Here is an 18,292-nt window from a genome sequence, read left to right as displayed (position 1 = left end):
GACCAAACGCCTGTTACCAAATTTCGGGTGATGAATTTTTCATCACCAACTTTTGGGCAACGAAGTTGCATCACCCATTTAAAGGGTGATGGTGGTGACCAATTCATTCTCAGTGAGCTCTCACGTAAGTTTTCAACGAACAATAAACGATTAAACAAGCACAGCTAAGAACGGGGGCATGCAAATAGTTCAAAACCAGTAAATCTGAAAAACCGTTATTAACTTTCGGACCGAATAGCCAGGCCTCCGTAGAGTAGAAGGCTCAAACAAATTTTAGGGCTGAAAAGGGTTCCCGAAACTTAATTTTCAGGGGGGAGAGGGGGGCTGTTCTGCCGCGGGGGGTCCGAACTTGCGTAACGTTACGCTTTCTGGGGAGTTCTGACCCCCGTCCCCCTTGCGAATGCGAAGATTAAAGTGAAGGTACAGAAAGAAAATATTTTGAAACGCAACGATTGAATTCCTCGGGTACTTTCCGATGTGAACACGAATGTTATTGCCATATTTCAAGTAGAAGGCAGGACATCGAGAAACCTCAACTTCGGGTAAAAGATCCTTTCAGTCGCCGCCGAGAGCAGATCAAAAGTAATCAAAACTAGGAAACACTAGGAATCGTTCCTAATGGTTCCTGACATTTTGACTACTTTCGTTCGTCACTCGGCGGCGACTGAAAGGGTCTTAAAAGCGCATTGCACTTATTATACCTTTGCGTGCGTCGTCCGTTCGCGCTCACCTAGTCAGCAGGAACTTCAAGAGTATGACGATTTAACGACTCTTTCTTAAAATTCGGCGCTAGGGGGCTGGAGAATTCAGCCGGCGAAACGTTCCACTCGCACGGCTGTCAAGTTTGCCGCTACGACACAGACCTCAAACCAAATCTGTAGGTAGGTGCGGAGCGTCACTTTCGAGGAATGTCTGCTGCACCTGACCCACGCCTTAACCAGCGAGTCGTTGACAGAGGCGCAGCCAGCGACGCGCGAAGGTGAGGGAAGTTCCCTCAGGGAACCGTATCACTGTATCACACGCAACGCAGTGTCCCTGGATCAGATCAGAATTCAACTGAGGTCAACATTGGCGGTAAAATGAATGAGGAACCAGAGTAGACCACCGGCGCGTTTCTTATTCTTCTAACCGAACCGATATCTTTCTGAGACGTAGATTCCAACCGGAACCACATCAGGGAACAGTTCAGTCAATACAAGCAGTTGAGGTTGGTCGGAGAGCTGTTTGAGCGAAGAAAGCCCTCTCGCCAAGTTCGAGGAGAGAATTTCCCACAAACGCTCGTCGACCTACGGAGAGAGAACCCCGAGCACGGGAAGTGTGATCTTAAACGGAGGTCAAAGAAGACCCACGTTGATCTGATCACTCTGGTCGAGGCCGACCGAAGGAACCGAATAAGAATCGAAGTAACGTTCGTAACGGACATTTTAGGTGTACACACTAAACTTCTTACGGATACATCCTATCTGTATTACGGACATTTTTGTGCAATTGCAATTACGGATAGATTTTGCTTGTAATACGGATGAAATCATCCGTATTACAAAGAGTTTTACGTCCGTAACATACAGACGAAAATATCCGTACGCTACGGACGTAAAACTCTTTGTAATACGGATGATTTCATCCGTTACTCACCAGGTGACTCACCGTGCTTCGCCCCAACTTAGACCTGATGTACAAAAGTCTGTGGAATATGGCATTTTAACGAGTCCCTGGACGCATACCTGCATGTTGCTAAAGTTCCCTACCTTTTGAACGGAAAGCAGAGCACCAGAACTTTGCAAGCATGTTCCAAAAGTAGAGTGAAGCTCCCAGCTTTGCTCCAGGCGGAGTATACGCATGCTTCAAATTTGGGCGAGGAATCCTTCCTCACCCAAATTTGGGTACCAAAGAATTCCTCGCCCAAAATTTTAGCCATGATCATCACTCTTTTATTCTTTCAACGTCGTGCAGGAATTGGCGAGTGGTCTCCTCCAGTCCTCGCCGGTCCTGCCACCCCATCAGCATGGAGACGCCGAAGCTCGCCGACCTGGCGGTGGACACCGCGGAGGCGGCGCTGCGCGTCGCGCGCCTGCGACTGCAGTCCGCGGAGGTCGAAGCAGACGCCGCCAGGACGTCTGTGCAGCTGGCCGAGCTCAGCAGAGACCACGCCGTCAAGCGCAGGGAGCTGGGCACGCTGCGGCAGCAGGCGGACGCTAGCAGTGGGAATGGGGTAAGCTTCTTTGAGCACATGTGCACCACTAAACAACTGCCTACTTAGTTCTCACTTGCACAGTTCACAATTACTAATGCGCCTTTGACAAGTTCATATAGAAATGCATATTTGCAATTACACACCTACACGCTTGAAACCTTACGAACTATTTTGAGCATACACAATGCAAACTAGTTTGTATTGTTACACGAAAAAAATAGTCCGTAAATTACGAAGTTCTTTCTCTGTAAGCTGATGCATTCTCTAAATACTTTGTTATAAAAAACTGCTTTTCTTTGTAAAGCCTAACATAGTTTGTAAGGTTTTCACAGTACACGTACGCTCAATGTGAAGCCCAGCGTGATATGTTCACACCTGAGCATGTTTAGTAGGGCGTAAATGTTATGAATTTGTTTTACCCACGGTGTTCCAATGCTCTGCATTATCGCAGTAAGTTTCCTAAGGGACGGAAGCCCAAGACTGTTTCTCAACTGCTTGGACCACTGTGGAAAAGAATACGGAGAATTCAGTTATTTTTTTGCCAATACTCTCTGGGGCAACTCAATATTTTCCGTAGCCTCCAATCAATTTTCTCCGTAGGACTTGCAGTATTCTCCGCATGCCCGTTGCAAACCAATAAGGTGCTCAGAGAGGACTGTAACCCCTTATAGGAACAATGACAAGAAGGCTACGGAAACTGTTGGGTTCCAGGTACGGAGAATTGTCACAACACTCCAAAGCCAGTGGTAAGTTTGCTTGCCACAAATTTGGCAAGCCGTTTTGAATGCCAAAATTTGGCAAGCTTTAGTCGTGTCAATCTTCAAAAGCTTGCCAAATTTGGGCAAACTAGGGAGTATTTCCGGGCTAAGCTTGCCAAATTTTGGCAAGCTGGGGAGTATTTCCGGGCCATGCTTGTCAATTTTTGGCATTCAAAACGGCTTGCCAAATTTGTAGCAAGTAAACTTACCACCGGCATTGCAGTGAAGTTAGACTTCTCTGTAACTGCTTGCTGCAGGTGGCTGTAGTGATTTGCTGAAGTGGTGTTTATGATCCCAGGTCCCGGTCAACGCTCCCTCGCCGCCCACTTCCCCGGCAGCCAAGAGGGCGAAAACAGCAGCTTCTGACGCTCTAGTGGAGGCCGAGAGACGTTTGGCAGAGGTCCAGAGTCAGGAGCCGGAGGCCCAGAAGGCGGTGGAGGCGGCGAGGGGCCGCGCGGAGGACCTGAGGCGCCGCCTGGAGCAGTGCCAGCGAGAGATGCGCGAGACTCTGCGCCAGCTCGCCGACCTGCGCGCTGCACAGGGGCAGGTGGAGCAGCCAGGCGGAGCTCAAACTCACAAGGTGAGACTTCTAACCGACTCTCGGCGATGCGACAGGTATGGGGTCGTACCCATATTACGTGACCGGTTTAGGGGGGCGGGGGGGTTCTGCAAAGTATTATAGTCAATAGTCGGTCACGAGGGGGAGGGGAGAGGTCAAGGAAAAGTCACGTAGTTTTCGTGAAATGGGTATATATGGTCCCAGTATTCGCTACAAACAATGTTAATTATAATGTGAGCGGAAAAATTGATCCAAACTCTCTTTGAAAGAAAGAAAGACAGACTTTTTATACCCGAATTTTGCTACCACGAAATGCAATTAGGATCCAAGGAGTCAAAATGTGCAAATGTCTTCCGCGAACAGAATGTGGGAAGCAGAGCTTCAGCATCGTCATGAATCCTTGCTTGACAAATAAAAAGGGGAACGTCGAAACTTATTTTGTCAAATTGACACCCGAAAGTTAAATCCCACCGATCGCGTGCATCGGAAAACCGCGTCATGTCTGGCTGTACGTTTGGCTTACAATTCCTAATGTTCATCTTCTTTGGGATAACGCAAAAGTTTCATGTTCTTTGCTGGAATTTCATGCTTTCTATTTTTGTTTTCAAATGCTACATATATAGGCTGGAATATTTTTTTTCTGACATACCACGTGACTAGGGGAGAGGGGGGAAGGGGGTTTGAGCATATCCCACGATCGGTCACGAGAGGGGGGGAGGGGGTCAAAACGTGGCCCAAAATCGGTCACGTAACATGGGTACGACCCCTATTACCCAAGGAAGTTCATACTCAAAAGTACTGGAAAGCGATAGTCGGCGATAGTCTTATGTCCGGAACTTTCGTGACGCTTTCAAGTACACTGCTAACCCAAGTGTGAGACAGTGAGACAGTCTCACACTATTTAGTGCGAACCACGATGTCTCACGCTTACAAGTGTGAACCACGTGTGTCCCACGCTTGCACGTGTGAGACACGGTATGTCTCACACTTGCAAGCGTGAGACCCGGTTTGTCTCACACTTATCAGCGTGGGTCCTGTGGCATTAAACCACAGGGAACCATAGGCAGCAAGTGTAGGACAAACCGTGTCTCACACTTGGAAGTGTGAGACAAATGATGTCTCACACTTGCAACCGTGGGACAAACGTGGTTCCCACTTGTAAGCGTGAGACATCGTGGTTCGCATTAAATAGTGTGAGACTGTCTCACACTTGGATCGGCAGTGTTCATTTTATTTAGCGACACATTTGAGTATCGCCAACAAAGGGCCATTCACTTTTTTTCAAAGAGGCGGCAAACAAAAGTATCGCCAAATTTCTCAATACTTCGGATTGGTAATATTTGTTAACAAACTTCAAACAACTCAAGGGGACTGGTGCATTGTTCATTGCCAGATTTTGGTGATACTTAAGTGTATTGCCGTTCAGAAAGCAAGATTTTTCGGTAAGGCCATTTGTTTGCGATACTCAAATCGCATCGCCTTTGGATTTGCAGTGAATTTGGTCGTACATCAGCAAGACTGCCTACACTGTTGCAAAAGGTACGAAGTATTCCTTATTTGTTGTCTCAGAACTCAGCCTTTATCATTCTCGGTCTACAGTATTTAGTACCATGCACAGTATGTTTGAAGACGCACCGTTTTCCGGTCAGTTTTATTTGTCCCGCCCTGTAAAGGACGAGGTGCGTCACGAAAATACTTAAGCTTCGGACTTTCAGTCGAGCCACAAGCCTTATTTTCTAAGCTTTGCACAGTGAGATGCACTTGACGTAGAAGTAACGCCTGATCCAAGTGTCATGACAGTCATCACACTATTTTTCGACCTACATTTAGTCTCACCATTGACATATGTTGAGACCACGTATTCCTCAGGTTGCAAGTGTAGACATCATTTGCTTTCTACACACCTTCTTTCAAGTCCGTGAGACACGTTGTACACTGCCGATCCAGTTGGAAGTTCCACTATTTTTGCGAAGCCCAGCCCACGCTGTAAAGTTGAGCACGAACCGGTCCACGCTTGCAAGTGTGAGAAACTCACATGGCAGTGTGAGACAGTTTGAAACATGTGCCTAGTCTGTTGTAATCCACAGGACCACGCAAGTTAAGAAGGGGCTGCTTGCAAGAGAAATAGTGCAGTTGAAACAGGCGTAATCCTCTATTTGTCGATGAGTCAATCTATTCTGATTTGCGATCGACACGGTCGTCAACGGTGCACTTTAGTGGCCTTGAAAGAAAGGTGAAACTTCGGTAACATTGAAATTGGCCTAAACTTAAATTTCTAAGTCACAGGAGTTTCCGTCTGGGTTTCGCTAGTAAGCGATCATCTCCTCTCCCGCACACTTAATTCATCTTTTAGTACCATATTAGGCAAGCGTAACGCACCCTCGGACACTGACGTAGCCCCCACCAAGTCCGGCGGGGAGCAGCACAACTGGAATGGTGCCCTCTGGGGCAGTTTGAAACAGAAGTGGATGGGGCAGTTAGCAACTCAGCAATATCACTAGAAAAAACGTTTTATACTATGGAAAGCGAGCATAATGATGGAAGTTCGTAATTCCAGATCGCATCAATGGAGACGGTGTATGTTTGACCCGTGACTTGCATCAAAATGCAACATTTATAAACTGTTGCATGTTGAAAACTTTGCGGGCCGAACAAGGCCTTTATTTCAACTCAAAAACAGTAATGTGTATTAATAACTTTTGTTCGCCTCTCTGAGACAAATCCATTGCCGTACGCATTTTCAAAAAAATCGCGTTTTGAAAAATATGCGTTTTTGGCTTATAAATTATTATAAAAAATGTTGAAAAAATTCGTCAAAATGTCAGCACTTGCATGGCAACGTCTATTTGAGTCTATTTGAATCTATTTGAGTTGTGTACGCGGCTCTTCTTGGTCCGTGTACACTTCCATGCAGCTGTTTCAAACTGCCCCATCGCTGTTTCAAACTGCCCCGGCCTGGGGCAGTTTGAAACAGATGCAAGGGTCGGAGTTTCACCTAACGTTGAACGAACTTGTGAGCGTCTGCGGGCGTTTTCTAGTCTAGATAATGAGTCACTCTATTAATCTAGTGCAAACACGCAGCATATAGACTAACAGTACGATTATAATAACGAAATTCCAAATTCTGTTTCAAACTGCCCCACCCTCCCTTACCGTGGGACACACGTGGTTCACACTTGTAAGCGTGAGACATCGTGGTTCGCACTAAATAGTGCGAGACTGTCTCACACTTGGGCAGTGTAGAGTGCTACAGCGTGCTGGTGTTGCAGGTGGGGCTGGCCTCGCTGCCCGAGGACGAGTTGCTGCTGGTGCTGAGCCACCTCGAGCCCAGGGAGCTGTTCGCGTGCCGACGAGTCTGCCGCCGGTGGGCAAACGTGGCGATGCATCGGGACTTGTGGAGTAAGAGGAGCCTCAGGCTCAGGTTAGTGTACTCTGCAAACTCAACAACTGTGAACTGCTCTGCAAACTCAAGTGTGTGTCAGGCTGCCTGCCAGGCACACACTGCTTGGTGCATGCCTGGCAGGCACACACTTGCCGTCGCTTATGCATGCATACAAGCAAGTGTGTGGCTGCCAGGCATGCATGAAGAATTGTGTGGCTGCCAGGCATGCATCAAGAATTGTGTGCCTGCCAGGCATGCACCAAGAAGTGCATGCCTGGCACACACTTGAGTTTGCAGAGTGTGCACGTGCAGAATGGGCTTGCAAAATTGAGTTGTGTACACACTTGAAGGTACTGTCTTTAGTTAAAGTTGTTCTGAACCGGGGCCGTAGTTTCAGACTTGACGACGCTGGGCTGATCGCTGCAGTATTACGTCGAAGCCCTTGCCTGCGCAGCCTCACCTTGGATTGTAACGCTTTCGACCGTCTTGGCGCTCTGCTCGCGCTCTCGGGGTGCGCTGTGTCGGAACTTGACATCACAGTCAGAGCAGAGCACGCAGTCCTCTGGGCGATGCTGCTGAGGAAGTACGGACAACTTGCACACTGAAAACTGAAGTGTGTACTGAGTTCGGAGGGCGGCAATTGCCACGGAGACGTGAATCCATGCCAGCGCCTTCGGTACAGGCGTTACGCACTTCTGAGAGTATGAAAACTAGGCCTTTGTTATTAAAACGCCCTGCACATGTGGAAAGAGCTTGAAATGTAGGGTGCAACATGCAAAGTGTCCTTCTCTTTCTCTCTTTTACCCTTGAAAAATTAAAGGGTGTCCCGTAACAAAAATCTTAAAAAAAAAATACGATTTCAAGAAATCCTAGGAGTCACGAAGTCAATTTGATTTTTGTGTAAGAGTGTGGAGAAAGAAAAGAAGTGGTGTTGTGAAGTTGTGGCTCAGGGGACTACCAATGGCAGTGGTACCAATGTGGTCGATGTGCCATCCGTCGAAATTTAAACTTGACAATAAATAGAAATCAAAATGCTGGTAAATTCAAAAAATTCCAATGCTAATGTATTCCGCAGTGTTCTGACAATGGAACATTTTTGAAGTCCATCATGATTGAAATGTTCTTAGCAGAGAGAAGTCAGCAAATTAATTTTCTCGGGTTGGCAACTATTTTCTCGGCGTCTGCGCCCTTGCGAAAATCGCGAAGCTGAAAGCGCCAGCAGTCGCGCATTAAAACTGCCCCTCCATTGTTGTGGACGTTGAATTGTTTGGCTTGTTTCAAGGCTGTGGTCTCTAGCCGTTGGGCAACCCGTGGCGATGCTCGACTTGTATCAAGGACCTCAGGCTCAGGTTAGTGTACTCTGCAACTCAACACTGTGAACTGCTCTGCAAACTCGTGGTGTCAGCTCTGCCAGGCACACACTGCTTGTGCATGCTGGCGGGCACACACTTGCCGTCGCTTATGATGCATACAAGCAAGTGTGTGGCTCCAGATCAAAAACTGCGGCATGCCAAGAAGTTGCCTGCCAGGCATGCACAAAGAAGTGCATGCCTGCACACACTTGGTTTGCAGAGTGTGCACGTGCAGAATGGGCTTGCAAAATTGAGTTGTTACACCTTGAAGGTACTGTCTTAGTTAAAGTTTTTCTGAACGGGCCGTAGTTTCAGACTTGACGACGCTGGGCTGATCGCTGCAGTATACGTCGAAGCCCTTGCCTGCGCAGCCTCACTTGGATTAACGCTTTCGACCGTCTTGGCGCTCTGCTCGCGCTCTCGGGGTGCGCTGTGTCGGAACTTGACATCACAGTCAGAGCAGAGCACGCAGTCCTCTGGGCGATGCTGCTGAAGAAGTACGGACAACTTGCACACTGAAAACTGAAGTGTGTACTGAGTTCGGAGGGCGGCAATTGCCACGGAGACGTGAATCCATGCCAGCGCCTTCGGTACGGTACAGGCGTTACGCACTTCTGAGAGTATGAAAACTAGGCCTTTGTATTTAAACGCCTGCACAGTGGAAAGAGTTTTGAAATGTAGGGTGCAACATGCAAAGTGTCCTTCTCTTTCTCTCTTTTACCCTTGAAAAATTAAAGGGTGTCCCGTAACAAAAATCTTAAAAAAAAAACTCATGTAATGGCTTGGCCGCACCGTCCCCGGCCGTCTCGGTGTAGAGATTGCCCCTCGCCATAAATTTTGTAAACAAACTTGAGAAATAATGTAACAACCTTGAAATATTTGTAAGTCAGTCACTTCACTTAAGAGATTTGAATTTGGTGTGTGAAGAAGTCAAAGCTTCGAATAGATCAAAGTTTCCTGAGCCTTAAAGTTGGTGTCAGGTGCGAATGGACATGACGGAACTTTCTAAAACGACCCATTTGGCCTCCCTCGAGTCAAATATTTGCTTTGAAACTGCATACACAATGGGAATAAGGTAGTCCAGTGTCAAACAAGATTCTTGAACGTTAAAAATGGATTGCAATGGACCAAGTTCGCTCTGAGGAGGGCGTGGACAGGAAAACGCGTGGAATCACTCTACTAGTTTTTATCCTCTTGAAGAAGTGCGTAACTGCTGCAACGCGCTCCAGTAGCCGTTGCCACCCCCTGCACACTAAATGTTTTTGTACAAATTTTGTACGAGACATCACAGTTTTTTGTGCGCACGAACTTTTCGTACAAATTTGTAGGAGATTTTGCACAAAATGGGACACTTTGTGCAGTTTTCCATACAAAAATTGTTCGAAAAGTTCGTCTGCACTTAAATCTGTGGTGTCTCGTACTGAATTGTACATAGTGTGTGTGAGTACACGGTTTTCAGCGAGCCTCTGACTAGGTCAGGAGGCGCAGGGTGCATCACGTATATCTACCGTATTTGCAGGCAAGCTTCAATGGGGCGGCTCAAAAAGCTGAAGGTAGAGGTTGAAAGTTACAATGTCCTGAAAAGTCCATGTGCCGTACTCCGACACCTACTCCAAGAAGTTCTCTACACCCGGGGTAAGTCACCGCGTCATCACTTAACACCGATGGATTCGTCTCGACAAGACAAAGAAGGGAAAGTGGCTTCACCAATCGGTAACTTCGGCCCGTCCCATTTCCTAATTCGTGGGTTTTGTCTATTTCTAACTCAGACGGGATTTGATCTTCAGTGTAGGTCACAAAGGGTGTTATTTTGGTCATGAGCACCCTTTAAAACATACACTTATATACCCCACCGAGACTTGAGCCGGAGTCCAAACGTCTTCGATGTGATCGAAAGTTTACATCGGCGCCTCGGTTTTAAAAGTACCCCTCCATGCCCTTCTACCTGTAAACGTTGCCGAAATCGTCTTCGATCACACCGACCATTATGCACCTGCTGCATCGCCCGTGGGACTCGAATCTGATTTTCTTGCACCGAGCGGTTTTTGGGGTCACCGAAGGAGGCTATGTTTACCAATTTGGGCAAGGTCGGACCACGGGAAGTCCTAGGAATTTACGGCATTAGCGCTGATGATGAGTAAAACAATCCACGTAAATATTTTCCATCAGGTATGGACTTTGTTTTCAGGTCTAGAAACGATCAAGCTGGAATTATCAGCTGACTTCGGCAAAGCTGAGGATCTTCTCAAGGCAATGAAGTACGAGCACCGTCCTCCGCCGGCCCTGCGGAAGCTGGTGCACGATAACAAGTTCGCGGACCCGTACCTGCCCCTGCAACTGGAGTGGCACGCGGCCACGCTGGAGGTGAGTGCGCAAAAGTTTTGCTTCCTCAAGTCATCAGTTTTGATAAAATTTGTCTGGAGCAAATCTGGGCATATCCACGGGCGTTCGCGGGCACAGGGTACTACAGGGTGGGCAGGGCGCGGGGGGGCACGGGTGAATCCGAGGGCGGGTCGGCTGTCATACATGCACTTACGGGCCGTTCCCACACTACGTGACCATTTTTTTTGGAGGGGGGGAGTCGAGTCAAACACTACGCCCCATCTTAATTACATGGGAAGGTTAGGTTATCGTGGTCACTATGAGGGGGAAGGTGGTCAAAAAGTGGCCTAAAATGGGTCACGTAGAATGGGAATGACCCCTTGCGGGTGGGTGCGGGCAGTAGCCGGCAGGCTTCCTACTCGCGTTTCGCTTGTCCGCGCTCGGCCCCGACAGGGGGAACAATCTTGTATATTTTGCCTGCGTGCGTGCAGGGGCATGCGATGCTGTTTTCCTACCATCAGGCGTTTTGGGGATCTCACAGGGGGGTGGCGATTCCCCCCTAATCTACAAACTGAAGTGTGTATTCAGTATGCATCTACAGATGCATACTTATAAGTATACACCTACAGATGCATACCTAGCTGAGTACACATCTACAGATGCATACCTAGCTGAGTACACATCTACAGATGCATACCTGTTAAGTATTATGCATCTGAAGGTGCATACTTGGCAAGTATGCATTAGCAGGTGTGTAAGGGAGTATGGGGCGATTTGTAACAGATTTCGGAATTCTCTTTACCAAATAAAGAACATTCTGCATATCGGTGTCAAACTTGTGCCAGTTGAGCAGTCTGGCCCTTCATCTAGACTGTGCAGATCCATTGGATCAATCTGGAGTCCGTAATCTTTGAAATCTAAGACGCTTTCCAAACCCTTGCATGCTGTTACGAATCGCCCCAGCATGGGGTGATTTGTAACAGCAATGGGGCTTTTCATAACATTAACATCCTACACATTAAATGAAACATCGTCGGGAATGTTATGTCCTCCAGCAGTTGTTCTTCGGATGTCCTACAGACGCCTTAAAATCTACATTACAAGCTGCCGTTGACCGCCTCAGTATTAACTGACCGGCTATGTCAACCCTAACCTCCCTTTTTTCAATTTTGGAGGAAAGAATAGAATAACTCGCTTTAAAATGCATTTTGAGCTGTGTAAATGTATTGGAATTAGGCAGCAGATGATTCGAGAAATAATTCAAGCATTTAATTGCAAAAACTACTAAAATTCTTGTTTTTATACGGGTCTGTTACGAATCACCCCAAATGCCTGTTACGCAAGAAATCCGTCCCTAACTATCACTGGACAAAGTAAAAGCAACTTATGCCACGTGGTTACATTGTAAAGGGGTCACGCTTCAAGGCCCCAACGGTACTTCGATGGTGATTCATACCTGGGGAGCCTCAGACAGAAACTTCCTAGAACTCAAAATAAAAGATTTGCCTGTTTTCGGTGTACCCTATATTTCAGACGCCCTCCAAAACTATACCTGAGCACCGATCACATCCGCTTACATTGTTCAAGGACGCTCTACTTGAAGTGAAAGAGGGGCCATACTCAGATTTTCCTCTGCTCCCTTCACTTAAATTAATATACGCATTTGTTACGAATCGCCCCTGTTACAAATCGCCCCATACTCCCTTACTTGTCACCATATAAATGCCCAGTATCAAGTACACATCTACGATGCATACTGGGCTGAATATGCATCTGTAGTTGTGTACTCAGCTAGGTATGCATCTGTAGATGTGTACTCAGCTAGGTATGCATCTGTAGGAGTGTACTTATAAGTATGCATCTGTAGATGCATACTGAGTACTCACTTCAGTTGCAGAGTTTGTTTTCAATGAGAATGTGACATATCGTACTCACGGACAGAACACGATTCGATTCGCATTCAACATCACGTGACACCCAGATTCTCGCTGTAAACTTCGTTCTTTCCGTTCCGGACAGGTCGTGAGATTCCAAAGTGCGTTCGACGGCGCCGCTTCTCACCTCAGCGCGCTGCCCCGCCTGCGGGAGTTGCGTTGCCCCCCGCTGTTCGACATGGAGGACCTGCACTGCCCGGCGCTCAGGGCACTCCACCTGCGGCTCGACGTGAGCGACGCCAAGCGGCCGTGTCTGCCCGGGGCGGGAGCGTTCCTTCGCGACGCCGTGGCCCACCTGGAGGAGCTGACCCTGGAGTACGCCCAGGACGAGGAGAGCGCCGCCGCCGTCAACCTGGTGCTGAGCCTGGCGGGCCGCGGCAGCGCCACACCGGCACTGCGTCGCCTCGCGTTCTACTACAGAGACTTCGTGGGCATGGTTCAAGAAGTGACGCGCCCCCTGACCGCCGTCCTTCACCGCCTGCAACGCCTCGTGTCGCTCGACATTTGTGGGCCACTTCCACAGGTAGGTAGGGACGGGCGACTTTGCGATACCGTAAACCGGGGTAACTTGAAACAATATTTCACGTTTTTTGGACCATGTGTCCACAACATGTTGTGCACTTCTCTCACCAACCCGAATCCTAAGTATATTTATTTTCACATGATTACAATCGGTTTGGGACCCATATATTTTTGGGGTCACCTTAAATGAGAGTCATGGGCCTCTAAAGTTACCTCAAGTTACCCCAAATGACGGGGTAACTTGAGACACACCCATTTTTTACTTTATTTTTTAACGGAAGTGGCGCTTTTGCCGGTCCATACTAATTTTCTTAGGCATTTATCTTATTTCCAATGAAAAGTACTTCTTGTGGAATATATTGGAAGAATTTTGAAACTAATATTGAGATTTTTTGAACAAAGTTACCTGTAGTGGTTAACGGCTCTTGCACAAATCCATTCCTGCAAAGGTATAAAGTCTTTAGGTTAGGTAGTGCATTTTTCTCTTGAAAGTCGCTATGCGATATTGTATTTTGGACCGCCGCGGTCTATCGCAAAATGTTTAATGGATAAAACTTGCTCCGAGCATGAAGCCATTGTGTCCTCGGCATCTCTTGGACAATCACACCGAGGAACTGATCTTCTTGGCCAACAGTCGCTGAATGAAATTCATCAATTTTCGAAATTACTTTCATTGTGGAGCGTAATTATTACATTTTGATGTTTGAGCTGCGTTTCTAAATGCCAAAATGAACTAATGGCCAGTTATTTTCCTTTCCGGCCACCTTTCATGTTAAAATTTTATGCTGTTTTTTAAATTTCTTGCACCCTCAAAACCTCAAAATCTTATGAAGCATCGCGCACATGTGGGATGCAAACTCATTTTAACACAAGGTAGGTGTACGGCAGGCCGTGTCTTGTCGTAACAGGCTTCGCGATGCTGCGCCAGTTACGACAATCCACGCCTGGCGTTACACCTACCTTGGCCTGCGGCGCTTGCCTGCCTTCGGCAGGCTAGGTTTCTTTTCCAGGCATCCGCACACCAATTTGCGTGATTGAAGGTCTAAACAGCATTTGATTTCGTGCCTAAGGCTGCATTGGCCTGACTTTTTAACTTGTCGAGGCTGGGGGGCCCCGCCCCGCCCCGCCCCCCAGACCCCCCTTTCTTCAAGACAGAAGTGATCTGCCTGCAGAAAACTCGATTTTTCGCCGTTTTTTAGGTGTTTTTCGGCTATAAAAACCGAACCAGTTGAGCTAGGATAGTGAAATTTCGCGTGTGCTGAGCCAAGGACATACCCAAAAAGTGTGCAAAATCTCACCGAGATCAGCCGAGCCGTTCAGGAGGAGTAGCGCGGACACACACACACACACACACACACACGCACGCAGACAGGAAAAATTTTTCAACCCCACCTGAGTAACAGGCTTCGCTATCGCTCAGCCAAAAATGGTACGAAGAAGAACTCTGTACACTACGAAGTATTTTCTTGGTAAGCGTATGTATTCTCAAAATACTTTATCGATAACAAGCTACTTTGCTTTGTGTGGCTGTAAGGTTTGAAAGGTTTTGAGAGTGTGTGATTTGCAGCAATACACTAATTTGCCGGAAAAGAAAAATTGCAATGGATGAGAAATTGCGGTGCTACAATTTTGATGTCGCCCACTCTACAAACTGAAGTGTGTACTCAGTATGCATCTACAGATGCATACTCATAAGTACACATCTTCAGATGCATACCTAGCTGAGTACACATCTACAGATGCATACCTGTTAAGTATGCATCTGTAGGTGCATACTTGGCAAGCATGCACTAGTAGGTGTGTACTTGTCACCATATAAATGCCCTGTATCAAGTACACATCTTCAGATGCATACTTGGCTGAGTACACATCTACAGATGCATACACTGAGAAAACAAATGCGGAGGATTCCGCACAATCTGATGCGGTGTAATTTTCTATCAATTTGACCGCACTAACTGATGCGGAGAAGATTGACTTCATTTACTCCTGCGGTGTGTGCCAAACTGATGCGGTCTCAGTTTTGACCGCATTAGTTGAGGTAGATTTGAAGATCCCACGATATTTACAGCAGTGGCAACTTCCCTTCCCAGTCCATCCTCAAAGTGGTTACGTTTACTTGGCCATCTCATTTACTTCTTAAACAATATTATTTGGGAAACCAGTACATACCTGTCATGTAGATGTTTGTAACGCTGAGATGAGCGTAAAGTTAACAGCGATATCAGCCTCATTAAGTAGTTTTTTTAAAAATAAAATCCAATGATTGAAACTGCATTTTTTTAGAGATGAATTGTCACACAATTTGAAAACACAATTCAAAATTCTTTTTATCTTTCAAGTCCTCGGCAGTCTTCGGTGAGAACAGCACTGAGGTTTCCAATGTTGTCCAGCCCAGGGCAAGGTTGAGGTTAAGTGACCGGGTTGCTTTGGCACAAATATTTTCAATACTGCAATATAGAAGCATGTCAACACATGCGAAGCACTACAGTACAACTGTATTTTAGTAATATTCATAGTTTTATGCTTTAAAACATCCACAACTATTGAAAAATCGTTTTTTCACACAAAGAAAGTTCAAGACACACACTCTCATAGAGAACAACAAAACAAGCCTAACAACAAGAAGATGGTAGTGCCAACCTAAGATCTTGGGAACGTGCTAGCGTTAAAGTAAAACCAACTTTGGATGTATTTTAGGGATTTTTAAGGGAATGGTTTGTTTCTTAAAGCTTAAAATTTGATGAACGACTCACACAAAAGAACAACTTTATAGTTAACTTTCTGACTCATAAGATGTTATTTTCTTATGTTGGCACTCCTTTGTTTTTGTTTAGCTTATTTATTTTGTTGTTGATTTGTGTGATAGTGTCAGAGATTTGAAAGATTATTCCTTTAGAAAACGTTCTTGCAATGGTTTGGAATGATTCAGACCCTGACATTATGAAATAACCTCAATCAAAGAAATGCTGTAGTGCGTCGTGTGCGTTGACTTGTTCAAATACAGCAGCACAGACAATTCTTCAGTCAAGCAGCCGGCGGGTTTAACCTTACCAGCATGCAGCATAGCCTGGCTCATGGAAACTAGTATCACCAAGAAGTTTGAGGCTAAAAATAATTTAAAGTGATAAATAACAATAGTTTGATACTGCATTTGGAACAATATCCAGTGTCAATCAACATTTTATACAGCCAAAATTATTATTCCGTGGCTTGCTGTTTCAAACACAGGATATTTACTCATCGCAGCGTTACAAACATTTACATCAAAGGTATGTGTTAGTTAGTCAATGATAAGCATCAGAAGTAAATGAGAAGGCACAGTACATGCCATCCTTTTCTGGTTGTCCAGTAAGAGACGGAAAGTTGGTAGCAGCCGCTAGCTGTTTGGCTGTTATGAAATGTAGGACTCCGCATCTGTTCATGCGGTCAAAATGGAAACCGCATCAGGAAATGCGGTTAAATTTTACACCGCATGACTCCTGCGGTGAAATTGCATCAAAATCCTGGCTATTCAGGTGACCGCATCACTTCATGCGGTCACTTACCTAAACCGCATTTCAAATGCGGAATTCTCCGCATTTGTTTTTTCAGTGTACCTGTTAAGTATGCATCTGTAGATGTGTACTCAGCCAAGTATGCATCTGTAGATGTGTACTCAGCTAGGTATGCATCTGTAGATGCATACTGAGTACACACTTCAGTTTGTAGAGCATCCTTACCCGCAGGACTTCTTGGACGCCCTCGACGGCAAGGTGCTGCCCCTCCTGGAGGAGCTGAGCTTCACCTTCTCGGTCGACTGCCCGCACGCCTGGACGCACGGCGCTGTTGCCAAGAGTGTCCTTCGGCGCTATCCGCGGCTGCACTTGGTGGTGGACCCCATCCATGATCCGTCGGAGTGTTTGCTTTGTGTGGCCATGCCCTGTCACGACTTGGCCGAGGATGAACCTTTCACTATATTCAGCCATCCCGTCAAGACGTCCTGTGGCCGGAAGCACATGTCACAAGAAGTGCATATCGCCCAAGACTGACTCCGACAGTATTGCTCGCGAAATATGTGGCAACTTTCCTGTCGTGATTTTCCAAGTTTGATTCAAATGGACTCAATTTCAATAGCCTCATCTGAATGGTGAGTTGTTGTTGTTGTTGAGAACGGAAGTTGTTCAAAGTGCTCTTTTGTATGGTTCGTTTGTTTATCTCTGATATCAAATTTCACAAGAAATGACAGTGTTTTCTGTTTCGTTGGCAGGTAAAGACTTAAGTTGTTGAATATTTTGCCAATTTGTAATCGGAATGTAATCAGTTTTAATGATTAAATATCATTTCAATACATTTTTGTTGGAGGACGAATCATTGGGGTCATAGCAAGGTAATAGCGCCAAGCGTCTATAGACACTCATAGGATCACTACTCAGAGACGAGACATTTTGTCAAAAAGCTGTTCCCCAACCCAAGATCTTCAATACACCGGCAAAAAAGGCATTAAAACTAAGGGAGAGCGGGGCGATTTGTAAAAGATTTAGGAATACCAACGAATATTCTGCATATCGGTGCTAAACTTGTGCCAGGTGAGCGGTCTGGAGCTTCATCTAAACTGAACGACTCCACGATCAGTCTGGAATTCGCACCATGAAAGGGTAATATGTACCACCAGAGGGTAATGTGGACCACCCCTAAAACTCTGGTAGGCAACGAATGTGACGTCATATTAATTTGAATGTGAATTTTGTCACGTTCGTTTGAATATGATGTCACATTCGTTTGAATGTTGATCCACGTTCAAACGAACGTGACATCCAAACGAACGTGACAAAATTCACACTGCAACGAATATGTCGTCACATTCCTTGGCTAGCAGTGAACTCTTCTATGTGATCGGCGATGCCGCCCATCTGTTGGCAAGGATAACCGTTTCGGCCACTAGCATCCCAACTTGTAGTTACCTGCCAAGAATCGATCACCAAGAAGAATTTCAGGGGTGCACTGTGAAAATTTGAGTCGTCACTTGATGACAATTTCAAGGCTAATTTTCCTTACAAGGGTGTCATCAAATCAATTGATGACATTGTTGTCATGCCTATCGAGGGGTCGGCAACTCATACTTCGTACGCGGTGGCTATATTACCCGTATATTACCATATATTACTTGCATATTACCACAATTTGGCCTCTATAATACCCCTATAATACCATATATTACTTTATATTACACATTTATTACCTATATTACTGGTACTCCCTCGTACACGGCCAAGGGAAGTTGCCGACC

The 18,292-nt window shown here is 46.2% G+C and overlaps 1 protein-coding gene across 5 annotated transcripts; it reads left to right on the top strand.

Moving 5' to 3' along the window:
- The first annotated feature begins 425 nt into the window (after window positions 1–425).
- Window positions 426–17,355, top strand: LOC117654248. 5 transcript variants are annotated; one of them, XM_034400596.1, is made up of 10 exons: window positions 426–542; window positions 794–979; window positions 1,954–2,212; window positions 3,251–3,532; window positions 6,781–6,932; window positions 7,285–7,476; window positions 9,765–9,880; window positions 10,434–10,609; window positions 12,587–13,024; window positions 16,752–17,355. In XM_034400596.1, the coding sequence occupies exons 2-10, from the start codon at window positions 909–911 to the stop codon at window positions 17,052–17,054; spliced, it is 1,989 nt and encodes a 662-aa protein (XP_034256487.1). In that variant the 5' UTR covers window positions 426–542; window positions 794–908; the 3' UTR covers window positions 17,055–17,355. The 5 variants fall into 5 exon arrangements, with proteins under 5 accessions (XP_034256487.1, XP_034256491.1, XP_034256489.1 ...); XM_034400599.1 differs by lacking the exon at window positions 426–542 and adding an exon at window positions 1,156–1,391 and having other exon boundaries at window positions 962–1,074; XM_034400600.1 differs by lacking the exon at window positions 794–979 and having other exon boundaries at window positions 445–542.
- Window positions 17,356–18,292: the final 937 nt, after the last annotated feature.

This window comes from Thrips palmi, unplaced genomic scaffold (genome assembly GCF_012932325.1).
Source record: "Thrips palmi isolate BJ-2018 unplaced genomic scaffold, TpBJ-2018v1 HiC_scaffold_10, whole genome shotgun sequence".
Taxonomy (NCBI): domain Eukaryota; kingdom Metazoa; phylum Arthropoda; class Insecta; order Thysanoptera; family Thripidae; genus Thrips; species Thrips palmi.
This window is presented reverse-complemented; position numbering and strand designations above follow the sequence as displayed.

Bases quoted from the DNA above. Each gene is read 5' to 3' on its own strand.
- LOC117654248 (XM_034400596.1), top strand. From the start codon at position 909: ATGTCTGCTGCACCTGACCCACGCCTTAACCAGCGAGTCGTTGACAGA. The intron at 980-1,953 runs GTGAGGGAAGTT...AACGTCGTGCAG, and splicing joins GCAGCCAGCGACGCGCGAAG to GAATTGGCGAGTGGTCTCCT. The intron at 2,213-3,250 runs GTAAGCTTCTTT...TTATGATCCCAG, and splicing joins ACGCTAGCAGTGGGAATGGG to GTCCCGGTCAACGCTCCCTC.